We start from the raw sequence: 21621 nt of genomic DNA, 5'->3' as shown, positions 1-21621 counted from the left end.
CAATATTTGTTTAAAGAGTATACATACATTGGTAAAATGTCAATATTTTATTAATGAATGCTTTTAACATACTGCACTTAAGAAATGAGATTTTATAAAAAAGTTTTCTTATATAAATTATCATTTATAAAAGCTTGTTTATTATTTTTGGTATTTTTGCATTATTAACTCTTAACCACCATAATAGATTAAAATTGTGATTTTCACAGTACTCGTAAGGCTATTGTATGTACAAATATGTCAGTGATGATTTTATATAAAAGTTGACGTTTGTAGTCAAGTGTTAATAAATGCAACTCATTCTATTTCTTTATTTTCAAATATTTAAAATATTTTCTTATTTTTATTGTAGATAATGATAAAAAAGTTAGATAATTTTAATCTATCTTAAATATAATTATTATATATGATCTCATCTCTATAAAGTACCATTATTATATTAGACAGTTCATATACATAACTGAATTTTGTTGCCTAAAATTCTATTTCAATAATAATCATAATTTCACAAAAGACTGAAACTATAACATTAGAGTAAATTACTAATTGGAAGAGATATATAATTAAAAAAAACTTATTGGATAAATTTTATAGCTTTATGAGAAATTATCTTTTGTAAATGGAAATATTTAAAGTATTACATACGTATTATATATAATACGTATTATAAACGTTATTACATTCTTCCACATAAAATTTTAAATAGTAATTTGTTGATATACTATTAAATTAATAATCAAATAATATCTAAATGGAATTGTTTACAAAAGATGTTCAAATTTTAAGGCTTTACAATGTGAATTTTATGGTCTATCACACTTCTACACATTGGACAATTTGATGAAATCATATTTGCACAACCTGAACAGCAACAAAGGTGCCCACATGGTAGAAAAATTACTTCACACTACAAGAAAAATGAAATCATAAAAATTATATTCTGAATTTTATTGCGAAAATTTTTTAAATGAAATAAACATTTTGCTTACTTGTAGATCAAGGCAAATTACACATTCGGCAGTATTGATGCTCTGAGTAGCATTGTATTCTTGATAATTAGAACTTGTACAAGCTTCTTCTGGTGGTGCAGAAGGTATTATGGGTGTTCTAGATTCGTTGAGTTTTAATTCTGCCAAGTAATTTTCAACTGCAAGTCTTATAGCAGTGCGATCATTTTCACAGTGTATTCCAATCTAGAATATAAAATGTGTTATAACTTGTGAATTGAATGATAACGAATGGTAAAAATGAATTAATACTTCACATACAGCTTTCAATTGTTCATCACTAAGATCTGGAAGTAATGATGGCAAAGAAGCTAGAAATGGCAAACAATGTAATGCACCTGCTATTGCAACATGTCGCACTAACGTTGGTTCTAACATTTCCAATAAACCCTGAGGACGTGTTTCCATTAAAGACTGATATTGCATTAACCAAAATTGACTTTGTCTTCTAGAATTCTTAAAAGATAGAATAATAATTTTATAGAAATTATAGTAAGAAAGACAATAGCATATAAACCTATACTTACAGTAATACAACGTTGTTGTTCTATGCTATTAATTGTTTCCAGAAGCTGATCTCTTCTGCTTTTCTGCTGTCCTAATAAGTTCATAAGAATAGCACTCAAGGCTACTCTTTTTTCAGTTATTTCATTCTATTTAATAAAATAATAAAATATTTTCATAATATAGAAATCTAAGTATATGTAAAAAAGATTAAATAGTTATGAATACTACATACAAGTTGCTGGTTAATTTCTAATTTTCGCCTCTCTAGTTCAATGTTCGTAAGTGCAGCTAATTGAGATTGTACTAAATTGACTTGTTGCACGATACTCCAACAACGTGTATCGCTACGTTCTAATAGTGCTGCAACAGCAGCCTTTTGCAAAACTTCATCTTGTCTTAATGTGTCAATTAAATCTTGTCTTTTTTCCGCTTGATCTTGCATTATTTGTGCTAAATGATCATTATTTCTTACTTCTCTGAAATATTTATTAAACGTTAAACATACTTTTACTTTTATGTAAAATATTATCAGTATGTTACTAACAGTGTGAGTAAAGATTGTGCAGCACAATCTCTATATTTACTATGTTCTTCTAACTTTCTAGTTCTGTGAAGTTCTTCTTCAAGTAATTTCTCCATAGAAACTATTAAAATCATATACATAAATATAAGATTACAATTATATAATGAGTTATATATTGTTCTAAATATTTAATACTAACGAAGAGTATCCTTTGTACGGAACATAAATTGTTCTGTGTGACAAGAAGATAATAGTTGCATTTCTTCTTGTTTTTCCTTTTCTAATAATTCTGCTTGAGTTTGCCTTTCTTCTTCGCTGTTTCTTAAAAATTCTTTAATAACATTATCTGCTTCTTTTTCAGCTAAAGGAAATTATTGACATGTTAGCAGTTGTATTTTTGAAAGAAAACTTTTTTCAATTTTATTAGGAGATATTTCTTTATATTTTTGCATAAAATAAATATAATATAGAAATATTTTACTTATACCATTATAAATATAAGAAAGTAAGCGTGCTCTGTTAGAATCTCTTTCTTGTTGTACTTTTTGTAATTCGTGTTGTAACTGAGTTTGTTGTAAAGCAAGATCTTGCAAAAGCTAGAAATAGAGATATTTTAATGCAATATATTAAAAGCATTAATTGTAAATAAGTAATTCTAATTTTAGTTACCTTCTGTCTGTGTTTTTTAAACATTGTCTGCATCTCCATTTCATATTCTTGTTGTTGTTTGATGTTCTTTTCAACTTCTAATAATGCATTTTGGCGATGCTCCTGCAAGACAAAATAAATCTTCAAATTGCAAATTATTTTCTTTATTTACTAAAATATTATAGGAACAGCTGTTTCAAAATAATCAGAATTAAAAATAAGCATAATCAAGCATAGTTTAAAAATATTACAATACAAATATATAAATTTTTACTTTTATAAACATATAATAAGTATTTTATAAATAAAAATTAAGTCTCACAATAAACAGTAGCAAATGTGCAAGATATATTTGAAAGCATACTAAAATAAAAAAAGCATCCACATGCCTTCATTTTTTCTAGCTTCTGTAATGCAGCCTAAAAGTAAAAATCAAAACATTTAAGACACACTGTGTAAGTGCAACATCAAAGTTCATAATCCTATATTATATAATACCTGTACATCATTATTTTTATTCTGATATACCCCTTGCATATCTTCAAAATTTATATTTCTTGATATATCTGTTTCAGAATCAGGCTCTTCTGGTGAATATTTAATGCCACTTTCATTTGCTAGAAATGCTATAATTACTTTTGTGCCTCCATTTAAAATATCTTGAGGTGGATACAATAAATTTAACCCATCAATATTTAACTCTGCTAATTGTTGTGCATAACCCAAAGATTTAGGGAGTTTATGAAGTTTATTATGACTAATATCTAACATGCTAAGCTGCTTTAAATTTCCCATTGCCTCTGGCAATTGTTTCAATTTGTTTTTTGCCACATTCAAAATGTTTAATTTACTTAAGCGTACTATTTCATTTGGCAGTTTTCGAATATTGTTGTCTTGTAAATAAAGTTCCTGAAATATATACAATTAAAAAATAATTTAGAAATCTCAAATAATTTAATTTATTCGACTTCAATAATAATACCTTGAGAGAAGCAAGACACATTATGTCTGATGGTAAACGAGTAAATTCATTATCACGAATATCTAATACAACGAGTAATGATAAATCACTTAAGGCACCTCCACCCGAAAGTGAAGTCAGCTTGTTACTATACATCCATAGCACTTTCTTTCTGAATACTCTACACAGTGAATAAATACCAGAGGGTACATGTTTTAAAGCACATTCAGACACATCGAATATTGGTTCTGGGTTTTCTCTAGCCTATTAAATAATAATATCTGTGATATAGTTGGCAATATTTTAGTTAAATATTAAATATTATCAATATTTTGTTCTTATTATTAAAAGAAATTGGACATTTTTCATTAATGAAATAACTAAATCAATATTAAATAAACAAGAAGTATATTAAATTCAATCATTGAAAAATAATAGCATATTAGAAACAATATAATATTATATTATATTGGGATTATCATGTATATATCAAAAGTTAGCTATAGAATCAAGGTTACTTATTATATGAAATGATTAACCTTCATTCATTATAACATACCAGGTATAACTTGTGTTCTAGTCGTGCTTTGTAATCGACATTAACCTTGCTCCCATGCGGTAGAGACATCATTAATCGTATATGTCATGGCAATAAATGAACATTACGAGTGCAGGTCATCCTGCTATTGGTTTCCCTTCAACTACCCACATGTGTACATGCTTTATACAACGCTAACTGATTTTGTCAATTTGACAGTTGTGTGGTAAAACGTATAAAACAGTAACGTACCTTAATATTTTAAGTCCCTAGAAATATGCAAGATTAGTTTTAAAAAATATATATTTTTCATTGATGTTGTTATTGATTAAATTTTGATTTGTTTATTTTCATCAGAATAGCAGAAAAATATGCGATTTTTATTATCATTAGAAGTGATGTTCCAGATATTTACGAATTTTATTTTTTACGTGTTTATAAAGATGATTACACGAAAAATATGTTACTGTACAACAATTTAAGTACTTTATTGATTTATATATTATTATATAAAAGAACAAATTATAAATAGGTACAAAACATTCAATACAGGAGTCTAAGAATTATCTTCGTTTTAAATGATTAAGATAATTTATCTATACATTTTATTGAGCTATACATTTTCATACAAAGAAACAAGTTATAAATATTATACAAAATAATCAACTTTGTTTTGAGTTTGTGAGTTCTTATGTATTTTAATTCCTATAATAATCAATAGCAGTGACGTGACTTTTTACTATATTTATAATCTTTATTTCGCTTCATAAATTTCTTTTTTTCACCTTAATTTATTTCCTGAAACATTGTTGTGTATTTATATATATCAATAAATACTCTAAAAAATAGGCAGTTGATATGCATATACATCTAAAATTCAACAGAACCAATTCAAACATTTTATTTGTTAGATAGGTGAATATCTCTCGTAAATTTACGAGATGTAATTTAATTACACTTTGTTCGACTCGTATCTAAACTCTAAAAATACAGTATATTATCAACTACGAGGTCAGATCTCTATACGATTTTGATCGTTTTGTTTTAACGTGTATCAATGCTACTTTTCTTAGATCCATGTTTTAGATAAAAATAATAAATAGTTAGGCGATTTCATACAAAAGTACTACAACAGTTTATAAAAAAAAAATCTTGCCATCGATGATGTTATTACAAATTTTGTGAAACTTTTTTCTGTCTTAATCGATATTCCGTTGGTGTAAGCATGCCCCTGAAAAATAATTCCTTTCTTAATACAATTAATTAATTTATTCTAATTACAATAATTTTATGCACAATGTTTAAAAGAAATCTAGGTCGATATCAAAAATTAATTAAATCATTGTAATTATTTGTGTACAATATTTTAAGCAAACACAAATCAATGCCAAAACATCAAACTATTATTATAATATTATATTTCCAATATTACAGCACGAAAAAGAACATTTTATTTAGATTATTTAAAATTATTCACATTCAAACCTTAAAACCGTATCAAAAGAAACGCAAACGCCTTTGTCACACATTTTCTTATAAAGATGCCAACATTCTTTCTCTTTATTGGTTTGAAAGTGTGGTTCTATAGGCATAGATTGCACATGTTGAAGAGTTTCCTTTGGAGGTAGTGCGAGTGCAGATTTTACCTGCAACTTTTATAAATTGCTTCTTAATCAAATATAATATAATATAAATATATAATATAATATAAATATATATAAATATAAATTAATTAAAAATAAGTCCATTGTACGTAACGTAATGAAATATTTGCCTTACATTCGCGGTGGAATTATTTATAGATGTTTTAATTTGTCGCGCGGGAATCTCCATTTTTTGTGGGATTAACCTCGGCGACTCGTGCATTTTTATTTTTACGGATGTCGTTTGTCTCTCCATTCCACTGTAAAACAATTTATTCTAATGTATGTTACTCTTAGACAGACATGACCCGTTGTTTTAGATAATGATGAAATTATATTAAGAATAATAAATTTATTCACTTTTAAAGAAAAACATCAAGTGCTATTACTTTCGTATAAAATGTGTAAAATGTGTACAGGATGAAAGAAAAAAGGGTAAATAATGAAATAGGGTCTTAATAAATATGGGTTTGAAAAATTAATAGTTTCAGAGTTTTAAACAATTTTTATTCCGGTTGAAGCGAGTAACTTTCTCGTTTCGAAAGCTAACGTATCATTTCTTCTTTTCCTTGTTACAAAAGATTTTCTACATAACCTCCTTCCATTTCCGCACACGCTTAGTTCATTCGTATTAGACAATTGCGAACTCCTTCAAAAATTCCTGAATATATTATGTAACTATATAAAGGCGGATGATCCGTCATTTCAATACGGTACGACAGTTTTCGAAGCGAAAAAGTTATTCGCTTCAACCAAAGCGCAAAGATGTTTATAACGTCTTTATTAGGATGAACTTTTATCATTTGGTAAGTACTATCTACTCTAAAAGTTACGAATCCCTTTTTTGTTTTACCCTGTATAATCAAAGAGCAACTTATCTATTCTATTTCTCCATAAATTTACGAATACATATTTTATATATTGCTCGAAATACATTCTTTACTCGATTTTTGTAATATTCATCGAAATATATATACGTATAAGCTAGTGAGAAACTTATTACGAACGAACTTATTACTCAACCCGATGGAAAGATCGTGAAAGCAAGGAAGGAAAAAGATATTAAAGTGAAATGTACGTCTGTTGGATATTTTAGCAAACTCATCGAGATATCTATCATTCACGTGATTTTGTTACCCTCGAATAAAGAGGAAACGTATTATAAGAACTATTAATACAGCTCGTTCGCTATCCTTTCTATATCGATTATGGTAGGCCTCTTATTGTTCCATTTCTCTTTCATCGATATCGTATAAATTCTCAAACGATTGGAATCGTGCCGCGATGTTCAAGCATTGTCGGAATAAAAATTGCTATCGTATCAGATGTCGCGATTAAATTCCCCTCATGAATGCATGTCACAATAAAATTGGGTAAAGAAATATGTCGTTACAAATCATTTTCTTGTTACGTAAACTTGACACACTTATATAATATAATAATAATACTTGTTACATTTTTGGAAATTCTTCGTTTCTTGTTTAGAAAATTTCTGTTACATTATCTAATATATTGGATATGCAAAAGCATGCTGATGATATTGAATATGCAATAATATGCAGACTTTTTAATTGCATACCACGTGTGATAAGATAAGCGAGTATATCCGCGCAATTTATTTTCGTTCACGTAATAATCACGTAAATTATATGTACATGCATGTAAACATATAAGATAAATCATAATTATGAAAAAGAGATAGGTTAAAGAATTTTAGGGAAATTTTAGAATTGCCTGTTGCGATATATCCTTTTACAGATTCAGATATTTTATTAAACTTTCTTCATCGAACTAGGCAATTTTTTAACAAAAAATTTTGTCATATCTGTGATATTTAGCAAATTGCATTTACGTATTTCATTTAAAAAACCATCGACCTAATTTTACACGATACAGTTTATACGATTTGTATTATACTCTTCACCAAGGTGCTATTAAAGAATCATGAAATTCTATTTGTTTTTTATACTCACGATCGCGATGGCGTGCTACGAGTTTTTAGTAATTTCCGTTTTTTATCGTGTAGATCACCAATAGGCACGGCCAGGCATCTCTTTTCACGATCAGTCAACGGGACGTCGAGCGGCTCCTCGACGTCGTGAATCAATGCCAGAATAGGCAGAGCTAAACCGCCGGTAACGTCCGTTCTCCAGGACATCGTTTCCTCGCTCGACGAAGTCGTTCCGTTTCCACGTTGGTTAACGATCGCCAGCCTCGGTTGTGTCGTCTTTTTCTCCTCCCTCGACGACAGTTGTTGCTCTTTCGGTAAAGCATCCTCGTCGAAGGAATTCTGAAAGGAAACTGAGCAACGATTTCGATTTTGCTGATGATCTCATTCTTGATGACACGAAAATTTATCAGATTTAATCTAGTTGAAACACACATGTAAATAATATCTAAGATATTTTGAAAGAGATCTATGTAAAAAGTTTCTATTTATTTTTATTCTGTTTTTAAAGATATTTAAAATATTTCAAATGCTATTTAAACTAGCCGTTTAAGCTAGCATCGAGGCAACGTTAATGTTTAAATATCTGTACATACGGAAGATAGTTTTCTAATTTTATTCGAATAAATCGAAACTATATTTGTTCGCGAACGACGATAGTCACGATATGTTCGTAATGATTGTATTTATTTAATCGATTCCATTTGAATAAATTCGTTCGATCGCGTTTTTATTTGGCTACTGTCAAGATTTTCTCGTCTGTTCAATTTAATCAAGGTAATATCGAGCCGAATTTTATAGTCACGATAAGTATGTTTACCAAGTAACCTGATTTAATGGGCCGGTATTCGCAACACTTTGCCGTTTACCGAAAACTGGGCCAAACGATATCTCGTGTCATCGATTCGGTTTTACAGAGACTAAATGAGCTATCCAATATTTTTCCACGAATCGTATTCCATCTTTATTTTTTTCCTTTATGCCGTTTCGTTACCAATCGTCTTTTACCAACTCCACGACGATATATTCCGGTCTTAAAGACGATTGGAAGAAGAAAATTGCGAAAGACTTTGGAACATTTTTATTGCTCAATTTTTTTCGTAATAAAAAATTATATTATACACGTAGAAGATGAAAAAAAATTCATTTTTATGTTTCAATCTATTTTCTTATTGCTGGTCCAAATGTTCTTCTTCGAACCTCTCTTTCTTTTTCTCACCAAATTTTGATTTTATCTACCCAAATGCGTTATTTATAATATATATATATATGTATATATCATATATTATATATTAAACTATAATATATATATATATATAGAATTATTAGGTTGGCAACTAAGCGATTGCGGATTTTGTCAATACCACCTAATGACAAAATCCGCAATCATTTAGTTGTCAATCCAGTAGACCAATGGAATTAAACCAATAGGAATACGTAATTAAAAAACCAAAAGTAATTGGTAATTACGTTTCTGTCTCGATAAAGGTAAACATAATGTCATGAAAAACATTTGCATATGTTTAGTAATTAGAAAAATAAACATTATAATATCGGTCATTTTAATTGGTTCGATAAGCGTCTTCTATTGTTGACGTTTTGATTCATCGACACTTGTCACGATCCTCGAAAGCGTATACATACTTTACGAATAATCGTTCTTAGAAGTTTCATCGTTAAATCGCATCGGCGTTTACCCTGACCGAACAGCCATCGATAGAAGTGCAATTATTAAAACCCGATTACGTGGCGAGTTTCAATGGAATATTTCGCTTCAGGGTCAGTGGCGTAATAGAGAAGAAGTTTGGTCGATTTAACGTGTTCGATCCTCTTATTGTCTTCACGGGTTTCATGTCGTTGCACGATAGAAGTTCCCTTTAATTAGCGACGATATACGTATTAAAGGAACCAAGTCAAGTGCTAGAACGATTCGAGAGCGAAACATACCCTAAGGAATTTCTAACCTCTGCTCGTATCTTAAATTTCTTGCAAGAAGAATTTCCCGTGATAGGAGATTAAGGGTAATGTATGTGCAAGCTGCAAACAATCGGTATGCAAACATAGATTTGGTGAATTTCGTTTATGTAAAAGTGAACTTTCACAAATCAATCGAAGTACGTTAGTATTCTTCTAGTATGTTAAAGGCATGCTAAAACTTTAAGCTTCACGTAAAACGATTAAGAATTTGAAATTTGTGTAAAAATATTTTATATATATACAACATAAATAAATCCGTAAGATATTGATATTTCATGTTGCGTTATTACTATTCGTTCGTTTGATATGTATTTTATGTATGATATATGGATACTATACGTGGATAATACAGCGTGGTGAATGCTATACATAGAATTCCTTTGTAGTTTCGAAGAATTTTATTTTAAAGCGTCGAAACTTAGATTTAGGTTACTTGTTACTATAAGCAATCGACAATCTTTTTCAAAGTGGTACTCATCGTGGATTAACTTTGAGAGAATTTATTATTTTAGACACGTTGGTCGTTTCTTTTCTTTACAGTCGAGTAATTCACGATAAAAGGTATCCTCGTCAAATTCGTCCGACTTTTTAACAAATGACCTATGATACGAAGACACGTTCGATTTATCTTCGAACGAAAATTGATCGTTTCTACGAAAGTAAACATTGTCATGAGATCCGTGACTTCATAATTTTATTAGACGTCGGTTTTTTACGATATGGTTGCAGATACACTCGTGTCAGCGGTATAATAAGATGAATGTTTTGTTAAAAAAAAAAAAAAAAACAATGAAACGTATTGTACAAATATTAAAGATGCTTCAAGAAGAGTATTTTTCTCTTCTGTAGAAAAGTATGTACAAGCATGAGCGTTCGTCGTTCTCGTTACGAGCTCTCCAATTTTCTTACGAACGAAAAAATAAAATTTTGTTACAACACGTTCTTTTCAAAACGGTATTGTTCGACTATATACGAGACTGGGAATCTTCCGTGTGAGGGAACCTTTAAAAGTTTGCGGAAGATCTCGTAGAGATTCGTGCGGATAATGAACAAACAGTTAACAACGCGTTTCGTACGTGTTCTTTTCTTTGTACTCGAAGACAGGACCGGTAAACGAAGATGGACATTTCGAAATAATTCGCGGCATGCGCAGCTCGCGTGTCTTACGTCGCTTCTAATTAACTCGTTCAATTATCATTCCACGGTCGTCCTTACACGCGCACGTGTGTTATTAAATTCTTGCACGATATTCCTTCGCGAACACGAGGATATTGTCATTCGCAACTTGTCTCAATGCGTTAATTTAATCGTGCTTAGTGGAATGTGAACTAAATAAAGGAAATAAAGTGTAGATAAATGTTGAAGGAAATCACATAAGTCACGCTGTATCGATAAACTTACGTTTTGCAACTCTGTTAGCTGATATAGAACGATATATATATATATATATATATATATATATATGATACACGAGTTATATAGAAAATGTTGCGGAATAACGAAGTGGCAAAAGAAAATATCTTTTTCGTCTTTCTACAAGACCTTTTGATATCGTTACTGATAACTAGATTGCGATTTTACAAGCAGAAATTTCTTTCGTATACCAAACATTGTAAACATTGTATCTTTATAATTTTAAATTTCCCATAAATCCATTAAAAATTCATAATCTAGCAATGACATTGAAATCAAAGATATTTTGCCAATGATATTAAGATAAAAGATATCTCGATGCACTCCTGTCGTAAATCTTCTATGATCTTCTAACATTTGTGAGTAGATTAAAACACAAAGCTCTAACTATCTAAAAACTGAAAGAGATGATTTTAAAATTAAAAAAAAGCCGTTAAAAGATAATACAGGCTAATATATGCGTGTGTGTATTTCTACAAAGTCTACGAGTGATCTACGGCAAAGTAGCTACCGAAGAAATAAAATTCTGAACTAGAAGATAAACTCAACTTATGAAATTGTCCATAGCGAGAAAAGTAGCCTCGAGTGATCAATTAATTTCGAGCAAACTATTTTTTCTTTTTAACTAAAAAGCGTTCAATGTTCGCTATCTACCTGATTTGATAGGTTTTCCTGTACTAGTCAAAGCCGAATTAATCGAAGTTTTAATAATTGATGTAGTAGGTAGTTTGCTGCGTAGCTCGTCGATCAACTTATCGTCTCTGGGTGAATTCTCGGTATCGCTATCGCTGTCTGCAGAGCTAACAAGGGATACCATTGTAACGATGTCCATCGTTCTGGAATCGATCGAATTCCTTACACGACCAGCCGATTTATTCCGTGATTTTCCATCTTCTTCGTGTTTCGAGTTACTTCCTCCCCAAAAGCGTCTTTTCGCGCTTCTCGATCGCCTCTTCGATGGCGCCGATCTCACCGCTCGATTTGACGATATCTAACGTGTTAATTATGTAATTCATATTAATCATATAAGAAAGAAACTTTTCTTCAACCTAGTATGATCGCTAGCATCGGACAAGGTACGTAATAATAAATCACGTATCTTGAACGATCGCATCCACGCAAGATAGAAGAAATATTACAAAAATTTCACAAATGGAATGGTTTTCATGCTGAAGATAAAATATTTTTCTAATTTTTATCGCCTCCGTTTTGCCTTTCTTTTATCGCGATGATGTCACGTTTCATGGAAAGTATCGTGTCGTGTTACTTAGAAAAAGTCGTGTATTTAAGAAAAGAAAATAAAATATACCTTCGTCAAAGTCATATCTATTTTTTCCATCGCGTTATCTTTACACTCCACATCTTGCTTGCTCTGATTCTTGTTCTTCCCGGATGAATCAATCACTATGTTAACCTGAACGCGATTATTCGCCGAAGTTGATTCGAAACGTCGTTGCGGAGGCGCAGAACTGGTCCTTCTCGATTTTCGATCGATCTTCTGGTTTTCCATCGTCTTCCTCGAAGGTGGATTCCTCTCGTTCACCGAGCTGCATCTCACTTCCGACGAATTTCTCGAGAACGTAGCTTTGTCGATCGTAGAACTATCTTTGTCCTCGGTTACGGTGCTAGTCGATGGAGTCTTTTTAATCAAATTAAATCGATCCGCCTCGTTCGTTCTCTGGATCGTCATTGTTTTATCGTCTACCGAAGCGTCTCTGCTTTCGATCGTCGCTTTAACCCGAGCGTTTTTCTCAGTTACGCGAATCAATTTACTATTTGCAGTAATCTTTTGCGTTACGCTCTTCTCGCTGGCCAAATCACAGCGCAACTCGATCGGGTTTTCCTCCGATGCGCCCCTTTTGTTCGTAACGTTCTCTTTGCTCTGTACGATCGCCCGAGCTGAAGTATCTTTTTCTGTAGCGGTACGATCATCGATCGACGATTTTTGTGGTACGTTTTTATCCGACATAGAATTCCATCTGAACTCCGTTGACGATCTAATTGGGTCGAGGAAGGCTCGGTTGGTACCGCTATGAAAGCTCGCGCGCTTTTGCCTCGCCGATGAAAAATCCTCCTTCGACACTTTCGTAACTGCCAAGGTCGAGTTTTCGATTTTGATCGACGGCAACGTTGTACTCGCAACGCGATAATGCGAACAGTCGATACTTGCCGACGACTTTTTCTTCGTATTGGTATCGTCGATGTTCGAGTCCCTCGATGTTTCCTTGAAATAGAAAATAATCCCAATAGAGGAAGAAACGAGGGAATAATTGCTTGAAACAAGATAATCCACTTGTATCGTATTAGTATATGAATAATATTTTTTGTCTATCAGTTTTACAGAACCTAGATCTACCATAATATCCAATTATACCTCGTTCAATCGTTCCTTTTCTCGTTCCTTATTCTTCATATTTATAGAGACCTTGCTTTCTTCTAGAACCTGCTTCGTTTCACTGGAGGATTGTAGAGATAGAAGCGACGATTCTCTGTCGCTTTTCCTTGAAGTAATCGTATCGTCGTTCTCTGATAAAAGTCTCGTTAATTTATTAATAATAAGTTTCTCCTCTTCTTTTTCTTCTTTCTCGTCCAGCATTTTATAGTCATTAAGAGGTATTTCGATTTTAGCCTCGTTGCTTTCTCCTACAGGAGATGATGGGACAGTGGTCGTAGTATGATTGGACATTTCAGAATCGCATCTTTCATCCACAGTTTCACGGGCAAGAAAAATGTTAATGTTGGCTTTATTCTTCTCGCGATGTTTCCAAGCAAGCCTCAGCCTCTCGGCCAGTTCTAATCTCGAATAAAGGATCGTTGGTTTGTCGATTCCGTCGAAATCCTTTGACCTTCTTGTGGTCGATTTGGATCGTCCAGGAATTTGACGAGCCACCACTTCAACTTGCCCAAGTTCTTCGTCATTCTTTTGGCGGTTTTCCTTCCAGGCAACGCGAACCTGAAATTCGTTGGCCACTATCATAGGATTAATTCTCAGTTAGTATCATTGGGTCGTGGATGATCTACGACGGTTTGAACCGAGATACCTAATTTCGAAATGCATCGTATTAATTTATAAATTTGTATTTTAAAAAGACGTATAGACCATCAATGATATTTGTTAGAATTTCAAGTATATATTAATATTAGTTAAATAATTCGACTCAAATCTAATTCGATATATAGTCACTGGAACTACGGAATTTACCTATGGAAAATATAAAGACGAAAGAATGCTCAATTTTGTATAACGTATAAAAATATCCAAATTATGCAAATTATACATGTATGTATATATGTATACTCTGTAATTTCTAATAATTAAAACAAATTTCTATGTAAGTATTCATATTTCTTTAATATATAAATATCCAAATATTCTTTTATATCCAAAGTAAAGTATACTTTGTAATTTCTAATAGTCAAAACAAATTTCTATGTAAGAATTCATATTTCTTTAGTATCCAAATATTCTTTTATATCCAAAGTATTCTTTTACATCCAAAAGTATTACTTTATACTATACATACTTTACGAAGTAAAGTATACTTTGTAATTTCTAATAGTTAAAACAAATTTCTATGTGAGTATTCATATTTCTTTAATATCCAAATATTCTCTTGTATCCAAAGTATTCTTTTACATCCAAAGTAAAGTATACTTTGTAACTTCTAATAGTTAAAACAAATTTCTATGTGAGTATTCATATTTCTTTAATATCCAAATATTCTCTTGTATCCAAAGTATTCTTTTACATCCAAAGTAAAGTATACTTTGTAACTTCTAATAGTTAAAACAAATTTCTATGTGAGTATTCATATTTCTTTAGTATCCAAATATTCTTTTACATCCAAAGTAAAGTATACTTTGTAATTTCTAATAGTTAAAACAAATTTCTATGTGAGTATTCATATTTCTTTAGTATCCAAATATTCTCTTGTATCCAAAGTATACTTTTACATCCAAAGTAAAGTATACTTTGTAATTTCTAATAGTTAAAACAAATTTCTATGTAAGTATTCATATTTCTTTAGTATATAAATATCTAAATATTCTTTTATATCCAAAGTAAAGTATACTTTGTAATTTCTAACAGTTAAAACAAATTTCTATGTAAGAATTCATATTTCTTTAGTATCCAAATATTCTCATGTATCCAAAGTATACTTTTACATCCAAAGTAAAGTATACTTTGTAATTTCTAATAGTTAAAACAAATTTTTATGTGAGTATTCATATTTCTTTAGTCGTATCCATAAAAGTATACATTTGGATAAAATATCACGCTCTAGTGATCATCTACAATTTAACGATACTAGTCGTACAGTATAAAAAATATAATAAATACAATATATCAAATATAAAAATAACAAATAACAATAAATATCGTTAAAGAAATCGAGGATACCTTAGGTCTCTCAGAGCCGGGTTTACCGCTCGTTCCACGCTTGCCACGTGCGAAGGGACTCGCGCAGATTTGCAACGATTTGTCATCCTCCGCGGATCTTTGTCGTCTAATTTGTTGACGACGACGCGCAGGTGGTTGTAAGGACAATTGTCTGATCGCTCTGATCGGTTTTTCGGATCCTGACATTCCGATGCTGGCAATCGCCGCTGTGGCTACATTCTACGATAACTTTACATTAGCTTTCTACCATATACTAAATAAAAAAAAAAAAAAAAAATATTAACAAACGAAGCAACTTTATTAAATATTATCAACGTTATCGATAATTTTAAAACATACATTCAAAGCATAATAAATCGGTTAGAAAATCGCTACTCACTCGACCCGTTTACGATTCATACGAAAGATCGAAACGTAAGCGCGATGGATGAACTTCCATCGTGGTGGCGGCGCGAGCAAACGCCGACTGACTAACTTCATCCATTGCCCTCTGACACGATCGTTCACCACCACTGCCATTTCACCGATTTACCTTCGTGTTACCTGCCTACCACCAGCAATCGGTGCTCGTATACACCCACAGAGTCACTAACACGTCGTCGTTTCCACCCGCTTGCCAGTGAAGGGGTGGTTGAACGATGTATTGCTCCGTTTAATTCGAACGACGCCCGACACTACCACACCTATACTTTAATCACAGCCACACTGTGTTAGGGAGGAATGTTAGGGTGGTCGAACTCGCTCACGTACGCTAACTCGACATGCATTGCCCTCTGATTCGCGATCAGTGGCGTAACGCGAGACGCTCAACACCCCGACGGTAGCGATGGTTGCGCTTTTTCAATTATTTGTTTTATTTTGTTTCAGAGAAATATTCGATTTTGAGAGTTTAGGTGTTTTTTGGAGGGAGGGGGAAAGTTTAGAGACGGTTTAGAGAGGTTTGCGTTTAACTGATATCTTTGCTGCCTTTGGACAAAATGTCCTACCCATTCTTTTTGAAACACTCGAGAAGAACGAAGTTTTATCGTCTTTTTGTGGCGTTTTTGTTCTTCTTCGTTGAATTAAAAATACTTAATTGTATAACTTTACTTGAAAGGTGGAAGGCGCGTGATGTTTTAAATATAACGACGTATATGTATATCCTTTCTTTACATCCTATCTTTTTCCCCGCTAAAACGCTTATCTCGTGAATAATGCTAACGATAATAAATATATCGACGTATTTCTTAAATAAAAAAATACCAAATAGGTGGCTATTTTAATTAAGTTTTTATCCATTAAAAATACGATTTAATATCTTACGATCAAGCGATATAATTCAAACTTGATTCAAGTACGATTGTTCGATATCATTTACGACTCGCGGCTTTACGACTTGCGGTTAAGATTTAAGCTAATTGTAAGTATGTGACTGTACGTGCTTGAACTCTGTTGTTGCAATCGCTCAAGTATATAAATAGTATGTTCAATATTGTGTGCAATACGAGTAATAAGAATTGTCTGGGTTTTACATATACATCGCGTAAACATTTGCTGATTTTTCATAACACGAACATGAACAAATGTTCATGTAACTAGAACGCACATTTCATGTTTCTATGTGTACAGCCTTTTGTAATTAAATTAGAAAAATTTTCTTTTAATTAATCATGGACTATTTTTAGCATAATACACAATTTAACGATAAAAACACTCTGATTAGATTTATATTTCTTCCAATATTCCTTACGAAGCACCTTTCCCATAATTCGAATCTCAAAATATCGAACAACGTTTCTTCCAAGAAAGAAACTTCTTAAGAAACCTGTATTTCACAATCACGTTCTCCGTGAACCATTTGATGGTGTATAACAAAACGACTAATCGACGATAAACAATTTAGAAAATAATTATTTCCTTATCGTCAAAGCTTTTTGCACTCCTAGTATCAGATACAAAAAGTACATACTTTCAATTGTTTCTAGGAAATGAATAATCGCAGAGAAGCTGGCTTCTCTACGCCAGGTTCTTTACCTGCTGTAAACTTTCAAAAGGTCTACAAAATTTTGCAACACTTGCTGAAATTCCTATTGTGTTATACGATCGATCCTTGTAACAAACGTTTCGAAGGAATTTTTCAAAAAAGTAGAAATTCGTTCCGTGAAAATTCGCGAGCGAAATCTCCTTTGGGGCGCAGATGGTTCACGTTGTTTCGTTAACCGAGGATTAATAATTGTATCACGTATAACGACATTGATGACGTGAAATTTATAGCACCGTAGCCTCGCTGTTTTCTTTCACCTTTCACCGCCAAAGAATTAAGAATCAGGAAAAATTTCCTACACGAAACTCTGTCAGTTTTCTTGCATTTAAATAGCATTTAATGCGTGAAACCCGTTTCAGAAATAAATATACAGGATGTCCGTTCATAAACAGAACATGCAAATTACCGGTAAATTATTCGCCGTGAAAAAAAGATGGTTCATACAAGAAACGAATGGCTTTGAGGAGGACGTAATTTGGTGTAATTAGCTTTTCCGTAGATGGCCGGGTAGAGGTCATACGAAATTGACGTACGTTTCTCTAAACGGAGTCATACGGTTTTAAATACGATGATCGATCCGTCTTGGCATTTCCTACAAAAAAGTGTTGACCTATTTATGCCGAAAAATCATTGGTTTAGAAGATGTTTTAATCTCAATAAGTATCGCAAAGTGATCGTAATAGCGACGTCTTGCACATTGAAAATCAAGGTGCCTCTGAACATTTAACAAAATAACATTTGTAACGATATTAACTGACGTTCTCTCATCTATCTACTATCACATTGTAAGAAATATGCCCGCTGTAATTTCAGGAAAGTTACAGGCAAGTGTACTTACTATTTAGTATCATTTTGCGATATTGAGATCAAAGTATCTTCCAAACTAACGATTTTTCGACATAAACGGGTACCATTTTGTAGGCAATGTAAAGACTCGATTACTATATATTTAAAAATATATGATTCCATTAAAAGAAACTCGCGTCATTTTCATATGATTTGCATCAATCTGCAGAAAAATTAATTTACACCAAATAATGTCCCCTTTGGAACCAGTCGTCTTTTTCTATTTGAACCATCTTTTAATATAGCCACAATTTACCACTACTTTGCATGTTCTCTTTATAATCAACAATATGAAACATCGAGTGTGTCGATAAATATAAAACATTTTTATAAAATTGTCTCTTAAACGACACCGCGAATTCAAATAATAATACCATGAATTTCACAGAGAAGAATAACGATGATCGTACGAAGCGTTACTTTCATTTCTTACACCGAAATGCCTTTGAAATAATTTTCTGATAAAAAATGAATTAGGGCCCTTCGTTCTAGAAATGCTATCACGCTAAAGTTCTTTTTGCTCAAATATGTGAATTTTATATCCTAGGTTTCTTCGGACTGTTGCATAAAATCGAGCACGCGTCTCCCTCTACCGAAGGAGAGCCAGCGACTCGATATTGTTCGTCGAAGTTATTGCGATCGTGTTCGAGTTCCATCGAAAGGCTCAATCTCATTGGAACGTGTCATACGAGCGGCGAACTCGAATTTCAACCAGCAGTCACCAGGTATTATTGATCAAAACTTTACCTATCATCTGACAGCTTGTTGTCCGGTGTTACCATGGCATCGGCGATCATTCGAATTCGTTTTCCTCTCGTTCGTCTCTTCCTTCCTCGCCCCTTCGCGAAATCACACTTCACCGGAACCTTCACCGGGCGAGGATTTAAACGAGAAACTTTCGCCGTGGAACTCGGCCACGTCGAATCGCCGAAAATTAAGAGAGCCCAGCCATTAGCGCTTGCAACCCTAATTGCCCCTCTTATCAGCGACTTCGACGTGTTGAGGCCAGGGATGGGCAACACCGATGGATAACTCGTGGGATGGATAACATTGGGATCTGTCTCGTCGTTTCTTTGTTTCTATTTCCGATCCTTGGTAGTAATAAATACCGCTTAATAAAGTTACTGCGATCGTTATTTTAATTATAACTGTACAATAGTTGCTTAATTTTCACGCGGTTATTGCTCCTATAGATCCAGGTGTCGATATACGGTGGCGGACGAAAGAGAGTTTATAAAATAAGAAATATAGAAAGACGTCGTAACTTTAAGAAGTGAATTTACGTTTAATAAGAGCAATGAACAAATGTAACAATTACCACGGAACAGACGATCGTCAATTATATGGCGAAAGATTTTTGGTATAAAACATTCTAAAATTCACAGTATATATTATAATAATCTACTTATTTAGTAGTTTGGTTTAGTTTTTGATTATAGATACCAAGCTTTCTATTCGTTAAATGCCAACATTGTCGCGTCCAGTTATCGATATTACGATACGTTTGAGACATTCAGACTAAAAGTACGAAATATTGTACGCAACGATTGGTTACATTGTGATATCTTGATTTGATTTGCAAATAACGAACCTCTCCATCGTTTAATACAGCTTATTGAAATAAATTAATGTCACAAACTCGTGCGTTCGCAGCGAATGTGCGTGGCTTAGCTTACTTTCTCTCTCAATGTCTCGTCATCATACGGAAGCCCAATAGTCGGCCTTGGCGAATATAATTTCAATCGCTTTACGATTAATTATGTAATTTAAATTATGAACGTGATTTTACCAGAAGCATATTAAATATCGTTCTATGCGAAAAACGTTTCGACGATGCGGTTCTTTTTGGTAAAAAGACTCGGTTTTTACGATTCTACGAATCGAGTTTGTCCATCCCTGTTCCGGTTTCTGGAGAAACGACTGTCTATCGTGCTCGATCGGGACTGGAAAGTTCGACTTGCGAGGCTTGCCAAGAAATTTTCGAGGCCCCGTTTCACGATCGAGCCGTCTCACCGCGATTGATGGACGCTTGATTTGCCCGCGACACGAGAAACGGAATTATAAATTATTTCGCCAACCATTGCCTTGTACAGTCAAGACATGATTTACGTATATCCAGAGAAATGTTATCTTTTAATCTTTTGGCAAGTCGAACGCAAATGAAAGGTAAACGGCTGCTTTAACAGCGGTAATTAATCAGAAAAAGGAAGACGATTACTTTTATATAAAAAGTAGCATGATTTCGATTATTCGAATTATTCCATAAATAATTGTTATTATTTATTGTCGTTTGTTAACCCTTTGAGTGCTGTGGGCGCATATAGGTGTCTGGCGAAAGCTATCGGTGTGGACTAAGGACATATATATGCGCTTTCTGTAAGTGCCCGGCACGGGCTAAGGACGCATGTATGGGTTTTTCAATTTTTCCGAACACCTACGCAGAAGTGATACTATTACGTTTGTGCGAAATAAATATAAATGCATTCCTTACGGCAGTAAACAAATGCCAATAGCGCCTCGTTATTGTTGAAGTGGTCACCACTTGTAAGAAAACTCTATATCTGGTTTTTTTAGTTTTCTCAAGCACTGAATTTTTCACACACAACTAAATTATTAACTCGCGTTATATTTACTAAATTTAGTTTTCTAGTTTATCGTTTTCTAGTTTATTACCCAAATTCTAGTTAACTGTAAATTTCCATGTTTATAATAAATAATTAAAAATAACTAAAAAATAACGCTCTTGAATCGTTTAATCTCGTGCAAAAGAATTACTATAACTTATTACGATTTGCGCTTTGAATAGTCAATCGACAGAGTTCAGTCTAACGAAAAAGTATCCCGTCCACAGCGATCGTCAGCGCTAGACGCGCGCCGTCCGTACGGACGACATAGGTCGCGAGTAGTCAGCACTCAAAGGGTTAATAACGAAATTATATGTATTATAGGCTCTGCAATGCTCTTATATATTACAAACATGATTTTTCACGCAGGTATCGAAACTGAACATCGGAATTGAACATAGAATTTGTACATTTCAACAAAATGGCAAGCGAGACTTCTTTTACCGCTTTATTGGACGATTCGTTTTCGGATAATGACAAAAGTACCGAGGATTATTCGTCCAATTTAAAAATATCCTTTCGAATAACGTTATATTCTCACGTTACTATTTACATTCTGAC

The 21621-nt window shown here is 32.7% G+C and overlaps 3 protein-coding genes across 15 annotated transcripts in view; 1 reads left to right on the top strand and 2 right to left on the bottom strand.

The window, feature by feature from the left end:
- Positions 1-21621, top strand: part of LOC126915851 (uncharacterized protein C1orf112 homolog) — a 34106-nt gene that overhangs the window by 4667 nt on the left and 7818 nt on the right. For 4 of the 7 annotated variants that reach the window (XM_050721012.1, XM_050721002.1, XM_050720969.1 and 1 more), the window contains exons 2-3: positions 18984-19161; positions 21430-21571. In XM_050721012.1, the coding sequence (XP_050576969.1) occupies positions 21482-21571 (90 nt within the window). In that variant the 5' untranslated portion in view covers positions 18984-19161; positions 21430-21481. Of the gene's footprint in view, positions 1-8125; positions 9797-17308; positions 19162-21429; positions 21572-21621 lie in introns of those variants that run through there. The other 3 variants (XM_050720974.1, XM_050720973.1, XM_050720982.1) reach the window with 3 other exon arrangements.
- On the bottom strand, positions 29-4473 carry LOC126915903 (E3 ubiquitin-protein ligase LRSAM1-like). Of its 2 annotated transcripts, XM_050721043.1 has the most exons (13): positions 4206-4473; positions 3668-3910; positions 3184-3594; positions 3075-3104; positions 2707-2808; positions 2525-2633; positions 2237-2398; positions 2059-2158; positions 1747-1990; positions 1535-1660; positions 1269-1463; positions 990-1193; positions 29-907 (listed from the first exon to the last, which is right to left on the bottom strand). In XM_050721043.1, the coding sequence occupies exons 1-13, from the start codon at positions 4275-4277 to the stop codon at positions 782-784; spliced, it is 2124 nt and encodes a 707-aa protein (XP_050577000.1). In that variant the 5' UTR covers positions 4278-4473; the 3' UTR covers positions 29-781. The 2 variants fall into 2 exon arrangements, with proteins under 2 accessions (XP_050577000.1, XP_050577009.1); XM_050721052.1 differs by lacking the exon at positions 3075-3104.
- LOC126915829 (uncharacterized) lies at positions 4909-19307 on the bottom strand. Of its 6 annotated transcripts, none has more exons than XM_050720940.1 (9): positions 19184-19307; positions 15568-15786; positions 13540-14118; positions 12475-13389; positions 11820-12156; positions 7801-8128; positions 5964-6087; positions 5670-5836; positions 4909-5415 (listed from the first exon to the last, which is right to left on the bottom strand). In XM_050720940.1, the coding sequence occupies exons 2-9, from the start codon at positions 15751-15753 to the stop codon at positions 5355-5357; spliced, it is 2697 nt and encodes an 898-aa protein (XP_050576897.1). In that variant the 5' UTR covers positions 15754-15786; positions 19184-19307; the 3' UTR covers positions 4909-5354. The 6 variants fall into 6 exon arrangements, with proteins under 6 accessions (XP_050576897.1, XP_050576888.1, XP_050576912.1 ...); XM_050720931.1 differs by having other exon boundaries at positions 15568-15820; positions 19184-19287; XM_050720955.1 differs by lacking the exon at positions 19184-19307 and adding an exon at positions 15947-16706 and having other exon boundaries at positions 5662-5836.

Source organism: Bombus affinis, chromosome 1 (assembly GCF_024516045.1).
Source record: "Bombus affinis isolate iyBomAffi1 chromosome 1, iyBomAffi1.2, whole genome shotgun sequence".
NCBI lineage: Eukaryota > Metazoa > Arthropoda > Insecta > Hymenoptera > Apidae > Bombus > Bombus affinis.
The sequence above is the reverse complement of the archived record's forward strand: the minus strand, read 5'-3'. Positions and strand labels throughout refer to the sequence as shown.

Coding starts and splice junctions, on each gene's coding strand:
- LOC126915903 (XM_050721043.1), bottom strand. CDS start 4,277: ATGATGTCTCTACCGCATGGGAGCAAGGTTAATGTCGATTACAAAGCA. Junction 3,105..3,183: donor ATAAAAATAATGATGTACAG/GTATTATATAAT, acceptor TTTTACTTTTAG/GCTGCATTACAGAAGCTAGA. Junction 2,159..2,236: donor CCGTACAAAGGATACTCTTC/GTTAGTATTAAA, acceptor TGATTTTAATAG/TTTCTATGGAGAAATTACTT.
- LOC126915829 (XM_050720940.1), bottom strand. CDS start 15,753: ATGTCAGGATCCGAAAAACCGATCAGAGCGATCAGACAATTGTCCTTA. Junction 8,129..11,819: donor AGGAAAACCTATCAAATCAG/GTAGATAGCGAA, acceptor ATCGTTGCTCAG/TTTCCTTTCAGAATTCCTTC. Junction 5,416..5,669: donor TCTTTTGATACGGTTTTAAG/GTTTGAATGTGA, acceptor ATTATTTTTCAG/GGGCATGCTTACACCAACGG.